Genomic DNA, 14986 nt, shown 5'->3' with positions numbered 1-14986 from the left:
GCTGCCCAGATCTGTGGTGAGCTTCGTCCAATCTAGCGTCCAGGGAACAATTTGTTGAGATAATTATACGCAATGTGCAGAAAGTGTGGTGGGGTGCTGTCCTCCTGAAACACTACCGAACCAGAATGTTGTTCGAAAACAGTTTGGGCTGTGGGATTCCTCAAACCTGTTCAGATATGATGTTGATGCCATAAAGCTGCTGTTGAGTGAGGCTCAGTTACCCATTTACCTTTGAAGTGTCATGGTCCAATTCCATGCTGTGTGGAGTTGTTCAAAAAAACTAATATTTTGCTATTGTGGTGGTTGGAAAGATTCAGATATGGAAGGTGCCAACAAATATTCATCGTTTATTTGCCTCAATTAATTTGTGACACATGGCCAAGTGTGCCGCATAGTCCTCAGGTTCAAGATGATGGAACACCTGGATGAAGTAAGCCTTTTTCTTCAGAACAAAATAAAAGGTATGCCACACAGTTGATTTTATGATAATACATTCCCAGCTGAGGTGATGTGTCAATGCTTTTGGACTCTGCTCGATAGCTTTTCCAATGGGCTCGACAGTTTCTTGCACCACCAATGGCCATCCAGAACACTTCCCGTCAATAACATTTCCATTTCACTGAAATACATTGACCAAACCTCTAATGGTTGTTCGCATTAGGGCTTCTCTACAGTAACGGAACGTTTGACGAACTTCAGCAAAATGCTGTCGATGAACATCCAACTTACAACACTGATTCATTGCTCTCTGGTCAGCATCTTTCAGATTACCTGCAATACAGAGACAAAAGTTAGCATTCTTCCAGAAATATTTAGGGGCTTCTTGGGCACCCTGTATATTTTAATATGTCTGCCAAAACACACAACAAGTAAACATGATTTTACTCATGTGACATTTGAAGCAAAGTATTTTGACTGCTAGCTTCTTCTCAAGCTGCTTTCCTTGTCCACATTTTCCATAAAATTGGTCTGATTATGAACTGGTAAAATAGGATATTTTGATATAGTGTGTTTGTGTGGTTATTTGATCATTGCAGCAAGTTATATAAGATCTACTGACAATTTTTCAGTGATTTATATTTAGTCAGTAAAAATGTGTAAATTAAAGATTTATTACCTGCATCCTACAAATTGTCATGGCACAAAAACAAATAATTTGCCTTTCTTTGCAAAAACTGTTCCTGGCATGATTTCTTGGGTGAAAATAAGTTAAAATCAGTCTTTTTGCAGATGCAAATGAACTGTCTGGTATATAGGGAAATTTAATTTAGTTATTCATAAAATGCAGTTGACTTGTTACATGATTTTGCATAGGGATGTGGTTTTCCACAAAACCTTTTGTCTTAAGTAACTGGAAAATGCAATTTTTATGGCCATACTTCAGTTAAAATCATAACAAAAATTTGAAGTGAGATAACTGAGTGTGATTCATATATACAAAATTTTGTTAAATGTTTGGCATGAAAATTATCATCAAATTTAGAGGAACAATATCCAGCAGTGTGCTTCTGGAGTAAGACAATGAGAAAATTATGTACAGTTGGTGCCTACCATCTGAGAGAGCTTATTGTTTGCTGATGTATAACTTATCAATAAGTCACTTGCTGCCACGAATTGCGCTACCTGTAACCATCATCACAACGCAGTCTGATTATGAATCTAGTCCTTTTTCCCATAATATGTTTTATTTCATATATTTGTTTCCTTTTTATTGTTTTTAGGAATTTTTTGCAAAGTGCAGTCAGATTGTGAAGAAGTGTTCTCAGTTTTACAACTTGTACACATTTTCTTCATCTCCCCAATTCCTTAAACCAACATAGATTGAAAGACTTCAGGTCAGTGTCATATTCCCCAAATACTTCATTAGTGCTGCTGTAGAATAATAATAGCCAGAGTACTTTTGTATTGTTTATTGTGCCATATTTACAGTATTTTTTTATATATAAATTAGTAATGAAGCAGTTCCCAGCTCACCATGTGTACCAATCTGCACTCCTCTTTAAAGAGGCAGTTTCACCTTCAATTACTCAGAATACTTAACTTTTCCATTATTGCTACTTGTCATTTTTAACTCGGAAGGTGTTCAGTTTTTTTTTTTTTTTTTTTTTTTTTTTTTTTTTTTTTTTTTTTTTTTTTTTTTTTTTTTTTTGCGCGGCATCGCGGCATAAGACTAATTTCTCTTGCTTATGGAATCTTCTGCTTGCCATGGCCATATCATAATGAATGAAACTTGCTTCATTCACTCTGCACTACTCCCTCAGGATATTACAAGAATAAGTAGCATGCAAATAGTAGCTGATAGTCAATATGTATATAAATTATTTAGGAATAAAAGAGATGACTCACAAAAAGGCAGAATCACTGCATCATTGATAGGTACACAAACAAAAGGTACAGAGCTTGGCTAGCTTTTGAAATGCACTGCCTTTTTCAAGCTTGTTGGAAAAACATGTACAAAAAAAGTCACACACACACACACACATACACACACACACAGCCTTTACAAATACCTGTCCTTTTTTCCCCCTAAGGTAAGTCTTTCCACTCCCGGGATTGGAATGACTCCTTACCCTCTCCCTTAAAACCCACATCCTTTCGTCTTTCCCTCTCCTTCCCTCTTTCCTGATGAAGCAATCGTTTGTTGCGAAAGCTTGAATTTTGTGTGTATGTTTGTGTTTGTTTGTGTGTCTATCGACCTGCCAGCACTTTTGTTTGGTAAGTCTCATCATCTTTGTTTTTAGATATATTTTTCCCACGTGGAATGGTTCCCTCTATTATATTCATATCATTAATTTGAACCCAACAATTACGTTTGTTATTGTCACTGTTGCATTTCGAAATCTTTTCTGTCGTCTTATTTTCTCTTTCTGTTTTTGCCAGTAGTTTCACTTTGTATTCACCTTCTCCCTTTTACCGTAATCTACTATACAATTTTATCCCGCCGATATATACTCAATAATACGTAATACGTAATAATACGTAACCCACTTCCAAACCATAACCAAAAAAAAAAAAAAAAATTTTTTTTCCTCTTTCAACACTACCGCTGCTATAAAATCCACTGTTTCTATTTCACAAACAATTCCTTTCACCTATTAAACAACCATTTCGGCTAGTTCTAATAACTTTTGCTTTATTTCCATTCCCGTTTTTCTCACATCACTGATCATTTTTAGCCGCTTCCCACAGGTTTTAACGTCATTATTTCTTCGTCAGACAATTGTTAGCCTCATTTTCATAATCTGCCACCACAAAACCACTCCTTTTAATACATTTACACGTAGTTTTTTCGAAATTTTCCCGAATTTCTCCACCCTTTAACGCGTTTTGACGGCAACACAACCACCTAAACTTTATCCACATCGTTGTCTACCTACACAAGTTCACCACAGGATCAACATAGCCCAGCTCTAACCAACACTTTTTCGCCTTTTTTCACACCAGATCTCCAGTTGCTTTCTAGTTCACCAAAAAAGGCCTTTACAAATGTCTGCTTGTGTCTGTGTATGTGCGGATGGATATATATATGTGTGTGTGTGTGTGTGTGTGTGTGTGTGTGTGTGTGTGTGTGTGTGTGTGTGTGTGTGTGTGTGTGTGTGTGTGTATACCTGTCCTTTTTTCCCCCTAAGGTAAGTCTTTCCGCTCCCGGGATTGGAATGGCTCCTTACCCTCTCCCTTAAAACCCAGGGAACAGCCTCGGGTACCAGGATGGCGCCCTCATACGCCAACCTATTTATGGGTCGGGGTTAGAGGAAGCCTTCTTGGTTACCCAGGCCTGCCAACCAAAAGTTTAGTACAGATTTATTGATGACATCTTCATGATCTGGACTCACAGTGAAGAATAACTCCAGAATTTCCTCTCCAACCTCAACTCCTGTGGTTCCATCAGATTCAGCTGGTCCTACTCCAAATCCCATGCCACCTTCATCGACGTTGACCTCCATCTGTCCAATAGCCAGCTTCACACATCTGTCCACATCAAACCCACCAACAAGCAACAGTACCTCCATTATGACAGCTGCCACCCACTCCATATCAAACGGTCCCTTCCCTGCAGCTTGGGTCTTCGTGACAAACGAATCTGCTCCAGTCCTGAATCCCTGAACCATTACACCAATAACCTGAAAACAGCTTTCGCATCCCGAAACTACCCTCCCGACCTGGTACAGAAGCAAATAACCAGAGCCACTTCCTTATCCCCTCAAACCCAGAACCTCCCACAGAAGAACCCCAAAAGTGCCCCACTTGTAACAGGATACTTTTCGGGACTGGATCAGACTCTGAATGTGGCTCTCCAGCAGGGATACGACTTGCTCAAATCCTGCCCTGAAATGAGATCCATCCTTCATGAAATCCTCCCCACTCCACCAAGAGTGTCTTTCCGCCGTCCACCTAACCTTCGTAACCTCTTGGTTCATCCCTATGAAATCCCCAAACCACCTTCCCTACCCTCTGGCTCCTACCCTTGTAACCACCCTCAGTGTAAAACCTGTCCCATGCATCCTCCCACCACCACCTACCCTCCGGCCCTTACCCTTGTAACCACCCCTGGTGTAAAACCTGTCCCATGCATCCTCCCAGCACCACTTACTCCAGTCCTGTAATCCGGAAGGTGTACACGATCAAAGGCAGAGCCACGTGTGAAAGCACCCACATAATTTACCAGCTGACATGCCTACACTGTGAAGCCTTCTATATGGGAATGACCAGCAACAAACGGTCCATTCGCATGAACGGACACAGGCAGACAGTATTTGTTGGTAATGACGATCACCCTGTGGCTAAACATGCCTTGGTGCATGGCCAGCACATCTTGGCACAGTGTTACACCGTCTGGGTTATCTGGATACTTCCCAATGACACCAGCTTATCGGAACTCTGGAGATGGGAACTTGCCCTTCAATATAGTCTCTCTTCCCGTTGCCCACCAGGCCTCAACCTCCACTAATTTCAAGTTGCCACCCCTTGTACATCACTTGTCATTCAACAACATCTTTGCCTCTGTACTTCCGCCTTGACTGACATCTCTGCCCAACCTCTTTGCCTTTACATATGTCTGCCTGTGTCTGTATATTTACGGATGGATATGTGTGTGTGTGTGTGTGTGTGTGTGTGTGTGTGTGTGTGTGTGTGCGTGCGAGTGTATACCTGTCCTTTCTTCCCCCTAATGTAAGTCTTTCCGCTCCCGGGATTGGAATGACTCCTTACCCTCTCCCTTAAAACCCACATCCTTTTGTCTTTCCCTCTTTCCTGATGAAGCAACCTTGGGTTGCAAAAGCTTGAAATTTGTGTGTGTGTTTGTGTGTTTTTTTATTGTGGCTATCTACCAGCGCTTTCTCATTTGCTAAGTCACAGAATCTTTATATATATACTTTTGGGGGGTGGGCGGCAGCGAGTTACTTTAGGTTTAGGGCAGGAAAGTTACGGGAGTGATGAATGTGCTGTAAGGATAGCTCCCATCTTCCAAGCTCACAAAAGCTAGTGGTGTTGGTGAGAACCCATGTGGTCTAGATAATAATAATGTCACCGATAAGCCTAAACCAGACCAGAGGTTTGGGGTTTTTGGAAGGTAGGAATGTGAAGCAGCCATTTCAGCCTTGCATGTTGTGCTCTGCTAAATTTTGTGCTACTAGGTGGTGCATCTTATTGTTGGCAATAGTTTGTCAGTGGCCATTCATTTTAGTTGACAGCTGGTTGGTTGTCATACCAATTTTAAATAATGTGCAGTAGTTGCAGCAGGCCTGTTATGTAATATGGCTATTTTCACAGGTGGCCCAGTCTCTGATGGGGTAGGATAAGACTGTGAAGGGGCTGGAGTAGGTGGTGCGTAGTTGGTGGATTGGGCAGGTCTTGCATCTGGATCTTTCATAGGGGTACAAGCCTTGTGGCAGGGAACTGGGGGTGGACTAGGATGTTGAGGAGGTTGGATGGGTAGTGGAACACCATTTTGGGAGGTGTTAAAAGTATCTTGGGTAGGATGTTCTTAATTTTGGGGTATGATGATAGATAGTCAAAGCCCTGATGAAGGACTTGGTTCAGTTGTTCTTGTCCAGGGTGGTATTGAGTGACAAGGGGGACCCTTCTTTGTGGCTGGTTCTTGGGATGACTGTGAGGATCAGGTGTGTATGAGAATGTGACATGGGAAATCTGTTTGTGAATTAGGTCTGGCAGGAACTACCTGTCTGCAATTGACTTTGTGAGGCCTTCAGCATAATGGGCGAGAAAGTTCTCATCACTGCAGATGCCTCTAGCACCATTGGCCGGGCTATGTGGGAGGGATTTTTTGGTGTGGAAGGGGTGGCAGCTGTCAAAGAGCAAGTACTGTGTCTGATTTGTAGGTTTGATGTGGACCATGATGGGGATGGAGCCATCTTAGAGCAGGAGATCAACATATAGGAAGGTGGCATGAAGGGTGGAGGGGGATCATGTGAAGTGGATGGTAGGGAAGGTGTTGAGGTTTTGGAGGAATGAGGATAAGGTGTTCTGGCCTTTAGTCTAGATTATAATGATGTCACCAATAAACGTAACCAGACCAGAGGTTTGTGGTTTTGGGAAGGTAGGAATGTTTCGTCTAGGTGGCCCATGGGGAGATGGCATAGGAGGATGCCATGCAGATGCTCATGGCTGTGCCACAAATTTGTTTGAATACCTTCCCTTCAAAAGGGAAGTAGTTATGGGTTAGGATGTAGTTGGTTAGATGTACAAGAAATGAAGTGGTGGGTTTGCAATCTGCAGGGCATTGTGAGAGGCATTGTTCCACATCTACATCTACATGGATATTCTGCAAATCACATTGAAGTGCTTGGCAGAGGGTTCATCGAACCACCTTCACAATTCTCTATTATTCCAATCTCATATAGCGGGCAGAAAGAACGAACACCTATATCACGGCAAGACCATGGGCATGATGGGTGTTGGTGTATAGGGAGGTTGCTTCAACAGTGATGAGTAGGGAACTGAGAGTTAAGGGTGTGGGGATGGTGGAGAGCCAGTGCAGGAAGTGGGTGATACCTTTAATGAGGGAAGCTAGGTTTTGGACAATTGTTTGGAGATGTAGATCCTCAATGGCCAAGATTCTGTCAGTGGGGGTACTGCAACCAACCACAATGGGGTGTCCAGGACTGTTAGGTTTGTGTATTCTTGGGGAGCATGTTGAAAGTGGGTGTGCAGGCTTTTGTTGCAGTGAGTAGGGAGATGTATTCAGGCATGAGGTTCTGGGATACTCCTAAGGATTTCAGCGGGGATTGGATGTTATGTTTGACTTCTGAGACGGGTTCACTTTGGCAGAGCTTGTAGGTGTAGCTGTCGAGCAGACGGCGGAAGCCCTCTGTTAGGTAGTCACTCTGGTTCATCACAACAATGGTGGAACATTTGTCTGATGGGAGGGTGCCCAAGTCAGGACCATTTTAGGTGTGTAGGATGGGGGTTGCATAGTGGTGTCCAAAGTCAGGAGTTGGATGTCGGCAGGCTGGATAACTAAATGTGGAGGTGGTGTTTCAAACGTTCTTCTAGATGTTGTAATGTCAGGATTTCAATTTGTGTAATGAGGTGTAGGTAGTGGGGACTGCATAGTGACAGTATTTTGTGGAGGAAATGGAGATGGTTCAGGGTGCTTGTGCATGGAGACATGTTTTTGTAGAATCAGGTTTGTGAGGGAAAAGCACTGGAAGAATCTGAAAAGATGAAGGTCATTTCTCCTGCTCCCTACAGTGGAAACACTTCTTTGGCACCACCAATCCAACGAAATCCAATACCATTCCAACATCGAATCCTGCCTATCCCAGTTCACACCACCATCCAACTGTGACCCTCCCATACTCCCGCCCAACCATCCCCTTGTCACTTTCCAAGAATTCCTAACTTCTAACCTGTCCTCCCCATCCTTCCCCAGATCTCTCCACTAAAAACAGCAAATCGTTCAACAGAAGAAAGGGCTGCCCTACACAACCTAAAAATGGGTCCTGACTTGATCATCCTCCAGGCAGACAAAGGTTCCACCACTGTTGTGATGAATTGGAGTGACTACCTGGCACAGGGCCTCCGCCAGATGTTCGACATTGCCATCTACAAGTTCTACCAAAGTGACCCCATCCCAGAAGTCAAACATAACATCCAATCCCTGCTGAAATCCTTAAGCTGTTCCCAGAACCTCTCCCCTGAATCCATCTCCCTGCACACTACAACAGCCCGCACACCCACCCTCTAAATGCTCCACAAAATGTACAAACCTAAAAGTTCTGGATTCCCCATTGTGGTTGGTTGCAGTTCCCCGACCGAAAGAATCTCGGCCCTTGTTGATCAACATCTCCAATCAATTGTCCAAAACCTAGGCTCCCACATAAAAAATACCAACCACTTCCTCCACCAAGGCTCCACAATCCCCACACCCTTACCTTCTGGATCCCTACTCATTACTGTTGATGCAACCTCCCTATATGCCAACATTCCTCATTCCCATGGCCTTGCCCTGATTGAACACTGCCTCTCCCAGTGCCCTGCAGATTGCAAACCCACCTCTTCATCCTTGTACATCTAACCAACTACATGCTAACCCGTAACTACATCACATTTGAAGGGAACGTATACAAACAAATTCATAGCACAACCAAGGGCACCTGAATGGCACTCTGCTATGCTAACCTCTTTATGGGCCACTTAGAGGAAACATTTCTAGCTCCCTAAAACACCAAACCCCTGGTCTGGTTTAGGTTTATTGATATTATCTTTATAATGTGGATCCAAAACCAAAACACCTTATCCTCATTCCTCCACAACCTCAACACCTTCTCTTCCAACCACTTCACCTGATCCTCCTCGACCCATCATGCCACCATCCTAGATGTCAATCTTCTTCTCTCAAATGTCTCCAGCCACACCTTGGTTTTCATCAAACCCTCCAATCACCAACAGTACCTGCTCTTTGACACCTGCCACCCCTTCCACACCAAAAAATCCATCCCACACATCCTGGCCACCCATGCTAGATGCATTTTCAGTGATGAGAGCTCTCTTGTCCAGTATGGAGAAGACCTCACAAAGGCCATTGCAGACAGACAGTACTCTCCAGACCTAATTGAAAAACAGATTTCCCATGTCATACCCTCACATAAACCTGATCCTCACATCTCACATCCATCCCAAGAACCAATCACAAAAAGTGCCCCCCCCCTCCCCCCCCCCCCCCCCCCCCCCCCCCCGTCACCCAATATCACCCTAGACTGAACAACTGAACCATTTCCTTCATCAGGGCTTTGATTATCTCTGACCCCCAATCCCCTGACACAAAGATCATACTCCTGTGGAAGGCCCAGATGCAAGACCTGCCCAATCCACTATCCAGCACCACCTACTCCAGTCCCGTCACAGTCTTATCCCACCCCATCAAAGACTGGGCCACTTGCGTAATCAGCTATGTTAGGTACCAGCACTGCTGCAACCATTACACAGCATTTAACATGGGTATGATGACCAATCAGCTGTCAACTGTAATGAATGGCTACTGCTAAACTGTTGCCAGAAATGAGTTAGACCACGCAATGGCACAAAATGCAAGATTTCAATGGCTGCTTCACAACCCATGCCTTCTGGATGCTCCCCAACACCACCAGCTTTTCAGAGCTGGGCAGATTGGTGATATCTCTACAGCACACCCTTCACTCCCATAACCTTCCTGGCCTAAACCTAAGGTACTTCTTTGTCCCCCCACCCCAATAGAGCATGTGTGTGTGTGTGTGTGTGTGTGTATGAAATCGCTTGCCCAGCCGTCTGCCACCTGCTCCCTCTACCTGCAACTCTAACTAGCCCACAGACGGCTCCCTACTCTCCCACGAGCTGTTAGATGCTTCCTTCAATCCCCTCCTTGCCTTCTGTCTCTTTCCATCACTACCCCCCCCCCCCCCACACACACACACACACATATCCCACCTCACCCCTCTCCAGTACACTCATCATGGACTAGGTAAGAGTTGGCAGTCGGCTGAGCACAACGTAGTGAGACAGGTGTGTGTGTGTGTGTGTGTGTGTGTGTGTGTGTGTGTGTGTGTGTGTGTTTTGAGGATGTTTTTCCCACGAGCTTGAAAAAGGTAGTGCATTCAAAAAGGTAGCCTACCTCTCTACCTTTTATAGGTATACTTATCAGCGATGCAGCACTTCTGCCTTTCTGTGAGTCATCTCCTTTATTCCTAAATAATTTGTATTCTCAATTCTAGACCAGAACTTTCTGTAGATTACAATATGTTTATATAAATACCAATATCAGCATTAGTTCTTTTCAGTCTTGTACTTAGGGTTGTTTATTTGCTGCATTAGAGTATTTATAAAAATTCTTTTTTTTTTTTTAACAGAAATATGAACTGGAAAGGTATGTTGTGCCCAGTATCCGAGATGCAATAAAGAGACAACGGAAGGTATGCCATACCAGACTTATTCATGAGAAAAAAGGAGCAAACTGCAGTTACACGCTATCACAATCTCAGCATGAGAAAAGTAGAAGACATAGCCCTTTTTCAATCAGAAATCTTGACACCACTGTAAATACATATGACAGCTTTTTGAACACCCCTTCGAAACGTGGGAGGTTTGTACTTTTAACAAGTATTTTATGTACATCATTATTTAAGTTAACTTGCTGAGTCAAATATAACAGTGTGTGTTTTTTATTTTTTTCCCCCCAGCGTTATGTAAGCTTCTTTTTACATTGATTTTGAAATGTTCTTCCAGTTGAGAGTTTGGTGTGGATGTTGAATCTCTTCCACCTGTGACACAGCTTTAAATTCTTTTCTATAATCATCTCCTCCACCCCTGTGAAGAATTAATTTTTGACTAACTTTCATAACTACAAAAATTGCTTCATCACCTAATTTAAAGAAGATAAACAATTTTTGTAAATTAGATTGTCTGATTACATCTTTAACCATTTGAATTTTGAACAGAAGAAAATATAGTGAAAAATAGAACGTTGGTTGTTGTTTTAATTCTAGTTATTGGTCTTAAAAATTAAAAAATTCATTATCCAATAAAAATAATTTCTTGGTTACGTGAATCTGTATGTTTTAATGACTTTGTTTGCAACAAACGATCATGTTATAGTCAATATCATTATAAATGAATAGAATAATTTCAAGGAAGCTATTTATTTTCAAGGCTTGCATTATGGGTTAATTGGAATAACAGGGACGTGGATTAAGTCTCGTGTAACAGATAGGAAGCAGAGGGTAACAATTACTGATGGTAATGGAGTTATAGCTTCTTCTAAGTGGGGCACAGTCACCACTGGAGTGCCACAAGACTCAGTGCTTTAGTCAAGATTGCATAAGAAGATCCCTGACAACTCGCAGCACTGTTGTCAGCTTTTGTCTATGAAGTGTTAACGGCTGTAGGTGAAAAGAGTAGCAGTCTACAGAGGTGTGACAATACTGGGGCATTGCCATAGAGACATTTACAAAATCGTGTTAATTTATTGGTTGAGACAGGCTCCTGACTTAACTATAGGTTCTTTGCTGTTTCTTCTATTTATAAATGACCTCATACTCTATACAGTGAGCAAGTTCACCATCTTTCTTCTGATACTTCTCTCCTAGTGGATAGGCTACCAGGGAAAAACCTGGAAACATTTGCTACCTGTGTGTTTAATGATATCCTCAACTTTTTTAGCTGTAATGCACTCTCTCCAACATGTATAACTTCATGTGACATAGAAAGAACAAGAGGACTTAAACATAAGATGTAGTGGATAAGAAACACAGCAAGTTGCCTCTACTGGGGTATTGATAGCAAATTAAGTTGATCCTACCATATCGTGGATCTGGTAAAAACACTTCACTCTGAAGCTTTTACCTTACACACAATTCATCCTCAATACATATAAATGTCATCCAAACTACTTGATTTGGATATTTTTCCATGCACTATTGTTCTAGGCAAAGAAAAGGTCACCCAGAAGATGCAAGTCAAGATCTGACATTACTTGCATGCTACAAAAAACTATAGTATTTTGAAGGAAAGTGATTAAAATGTCAGACGTGTGCATGTCCTGACAGAAATAAATACAGCAGATAATAAGATGGAAACTGTGTGGAATATGGTCTGATGGTAGACTAGACAGCCAGTCAGTGTACAAGATTCCATAGCAACATCCTTCACTGAAATTAATGCAGTTATTTGAAAAAATCAAAGGGTCATGTAGAATTGATGGAACTTCAAACAGAATTCTGAAAAGTTGTTCCAACTTACTAAGTAATGTCTTTAGTGGTATATGCAATACATCACTGGCACAGGGAATCTTTCCAGATAGGTTAAAATACGCATTGTTAAACCACATCATGAGAATGATCACAAGACAGACTTCATCAATTATTAGACAGACTTCAACAATTATTGTGAAATTTCCTTACTGACATCTTTTTCCAAAATGTTAGGAAGAGTAATGTATGCAAGAGTAGTCACATACTTGAGTGGAAACAATTTACTTAGCATATCACAGTTTGGATTCCAGAGCAGTTGCAGGACTGAGAATGCTAGTTATACATTCACTCATCTAATAGTACAAGCATTAAATAATAATACATTTCCAGTTGGTATTTTTTGTGATGTTTCTAAGATGTTTGATTCTATATATCATGTTACTCTCTCAGAAAAACCCCAAGCTTTAAGGAATTTATGGCTGTATGCACAGCTGGTTTGTATCAGAATGCAAAAGGTTGTGCTGATAATTAAGCCAATGTCAAAAAGATAGAAAATTTTAGTGACTGAGGAAAAGCACAAAGGGAGTCTCACAGGATTCAGTTTTTGGACCACTCCTATTCCTTATATATATGTGAATGACCATCCACTTAACATTCAACAAGCACAACTGCAACATTTTGCAGATGATACTAGTGTTGTAAAAAAATCCCATTAGAGAGAAAGAAACAGAAAAGTTGGTAAATGATATTTTTGAAAGAATTATTAAGTCATTCCATGAAAGTGGACACTTCCTAAATTTTGAAAAAGAAGTACTACATTCAGTTCTGTACAGAAAATGTAGTTCTGCGAACAACTGATGTAACACATGGGCAGAACTCAGTAAATAGGGCAAATGTTCCAAATTTTTTAGTGTACATAATGATGAAAACTTGAACTGGAAGAAGTCAAACAGTGGAAAATGCAGGATGGAATGTACCAATATTGTGAAAAGGAAGTTGCTACTCACCATATATCAGAGATGCTGAGTTGGAGATAGGCACAACAAAAAGACTGTCACAAATAAGCTTTCAGCCAGCAAGGCCTTCGTCAAAAATAGATGACACACACACACACACACACACACACACACACACACACACACACACACACACACACACACACACATGCACGTTCGCAAACAAAACATACACACACACATGACTACTGGCAACTGAAGCCACTTTGCAAGCAGCAGCAACAGTGCATGATGGGAGTTGAGGCTGGGTGGGGGTAAGGAGGAGGCTGGGGTGGGGAGGTCCTCAGGGATAGTAGGGTACGGGTGGGGTACAGTGAACTGGTCTGGGAAGCACATAGGGACGAGGTGGAGAGAGGATGGACAGCTATATGCAGCCAGGAGGTTAGACAGAGGAGAGGCTGGGGGGAGGGGTAGTGGAAAATGAGGAGTAAAAAGATTGGGTGCGATGGTGGAGAGGGCTGTGTAGTGCAGGAATGGGAACAGGGAAGGGACTAGATGGGTGAGGACAATGACTAACAGTGGTTGAGGCCCACAGGGTTAGGGGAACATAGAATATATTGCAGGGAAAGTTAACACCTATGCAATTCAGAAAAGCTGCTGTTGGTGGGAATGATCCATAAGGCACAGGCTGTGAAGCAGTCATTGAAATGAGGGTGTCATGTTGGGCGGTAGGCTCAGCAACATGGTGGTCCATTTGTTTCATGGCCACAGTTTGTCGGTGGCAATTCATGTGGACAGACAGCTTGTTGGTTGTCATTCCCACATAGAATGCAGCACAGTGAATGCAGCTTAGCTTGTAGATCACATGACTGGTTTCTCATACGCTTTTGATGGGATAGGTGAAGTTTGTGATTGGACTGGAGTAGGTGGTAGTGGGAGGATGTATGGGACAGTTCTTGCATATATATTTATTACAGGGACATGAAGACATAAGCCATGAGGTAAGAGATTGGGAGCAAGGGTTTTGTAGGGATTAATGAGCATATCATGTAGGTTCAGTGGATGACGGAACACCACTGTGGGAGGGGTGCGAAGGATAGTGGGCAGGAATATCTCATTTCAGGGCACGATGAGAGGTAATCAAAATCCTGTCAGAGAATGTAATTCAGTTGCTCCAGTTCTGGGTAGTACTGAGTTACTAGAGGAATGTCCCTCTGTGGTCAGACGGTGAGACTTTGAGAGGTGGTGGGAAACTGGAAAGCTAAGGCATGGGAGATTTGTTTTTGCACAAGGCTGGGTGGATAATTACAGTCTGTGAAGGCTTCAGTGATACCCTCAGTATATTTTGAGAGGGACCACTCATCACTGGAGATGCGATGACCACTGGTAGCTAGGTTGTATGGAAGGGACTTCTTGTTATGGGAAGGGTGGCAGCTGTCAAAGTGGAGGTATTGCTGGTGGTTAGTATGTTTGATATGGATGGAGATACTGATGCATCCATCTTTGAGGTGGAGGTCAACATCTAGGAAAGTGGCTTGTTGGGTTGAGCAGGACGAGGGGAAGCAAATGGGGGAGAAGCTGTTGAGGTTCTAGAGGAATGCAGATAGGGTCACCCTCAATCCAGATCGTGACAATGTCATCAATGAATCTGAACCAGGTGAGGGGTTTAGATTTTGGGTGTTTAGGAAGGATTCCTCTAGATGGCCTATGAATAGTAGATTGGCATAGATTGGTGTCATGTGGGCACCCACAGCGGTAACCCAAATTTTTTTTGTAGGTAATGCATTCAAAGGAGAAGTAATTGAGGGTGAGGCTATAGTTGGTCATGGCCACTAGGAAGGAGGTTGT

At 42.5% G+C, this 14986-nt stretch overlaps 1 protein-coding gene across 6 annotated transcripts in view; it reads left to right on the top strand.

The window, feature by feature from the left end:
• LOC126470690 (spermatogenesis-associated protein 6) overlaps positions 1–14986 on the top strand; it is a 186689-nt gene that overhangs the window by 107849 nt on the left and 63854 nt on the right. For all 6 annotated transcript variants that reach the window (XM_050098700.1, XM_050098715.1, XM_050098708.1 and 3 more), the window contains exon 5: positions 10344–10576. In XM_050098700.1, the coding sequence (XP_049954657.1) occupies positions 10344–10576 (233 nt within the window). The remainder of the gene's footprint in view (positions 1–10343; positions 10577–14986) is intronic.

This window comes from Schistocerca serialis, chromosome 1, assembly GCF_023864345.2.
Source record: "Schistocerca serialis cubense isolate TAMUIC-IGC-003099 chromosome 1, iqSchSeri2.2, whole genome shotgun sequence".
NCBI classification, from domain to species: domain Eukaryota; kingdom Metazoa; phylum Arthropoda; class Insecta; order Orthoptera; family Acrididae; genus Schistocerca; species Schistocerca serialis.
The sequence above is the reverse complement of the archived record's forward strand: the minus strand, read 5'-3'. Positions and strand labels throughout refer to the sequence as shown.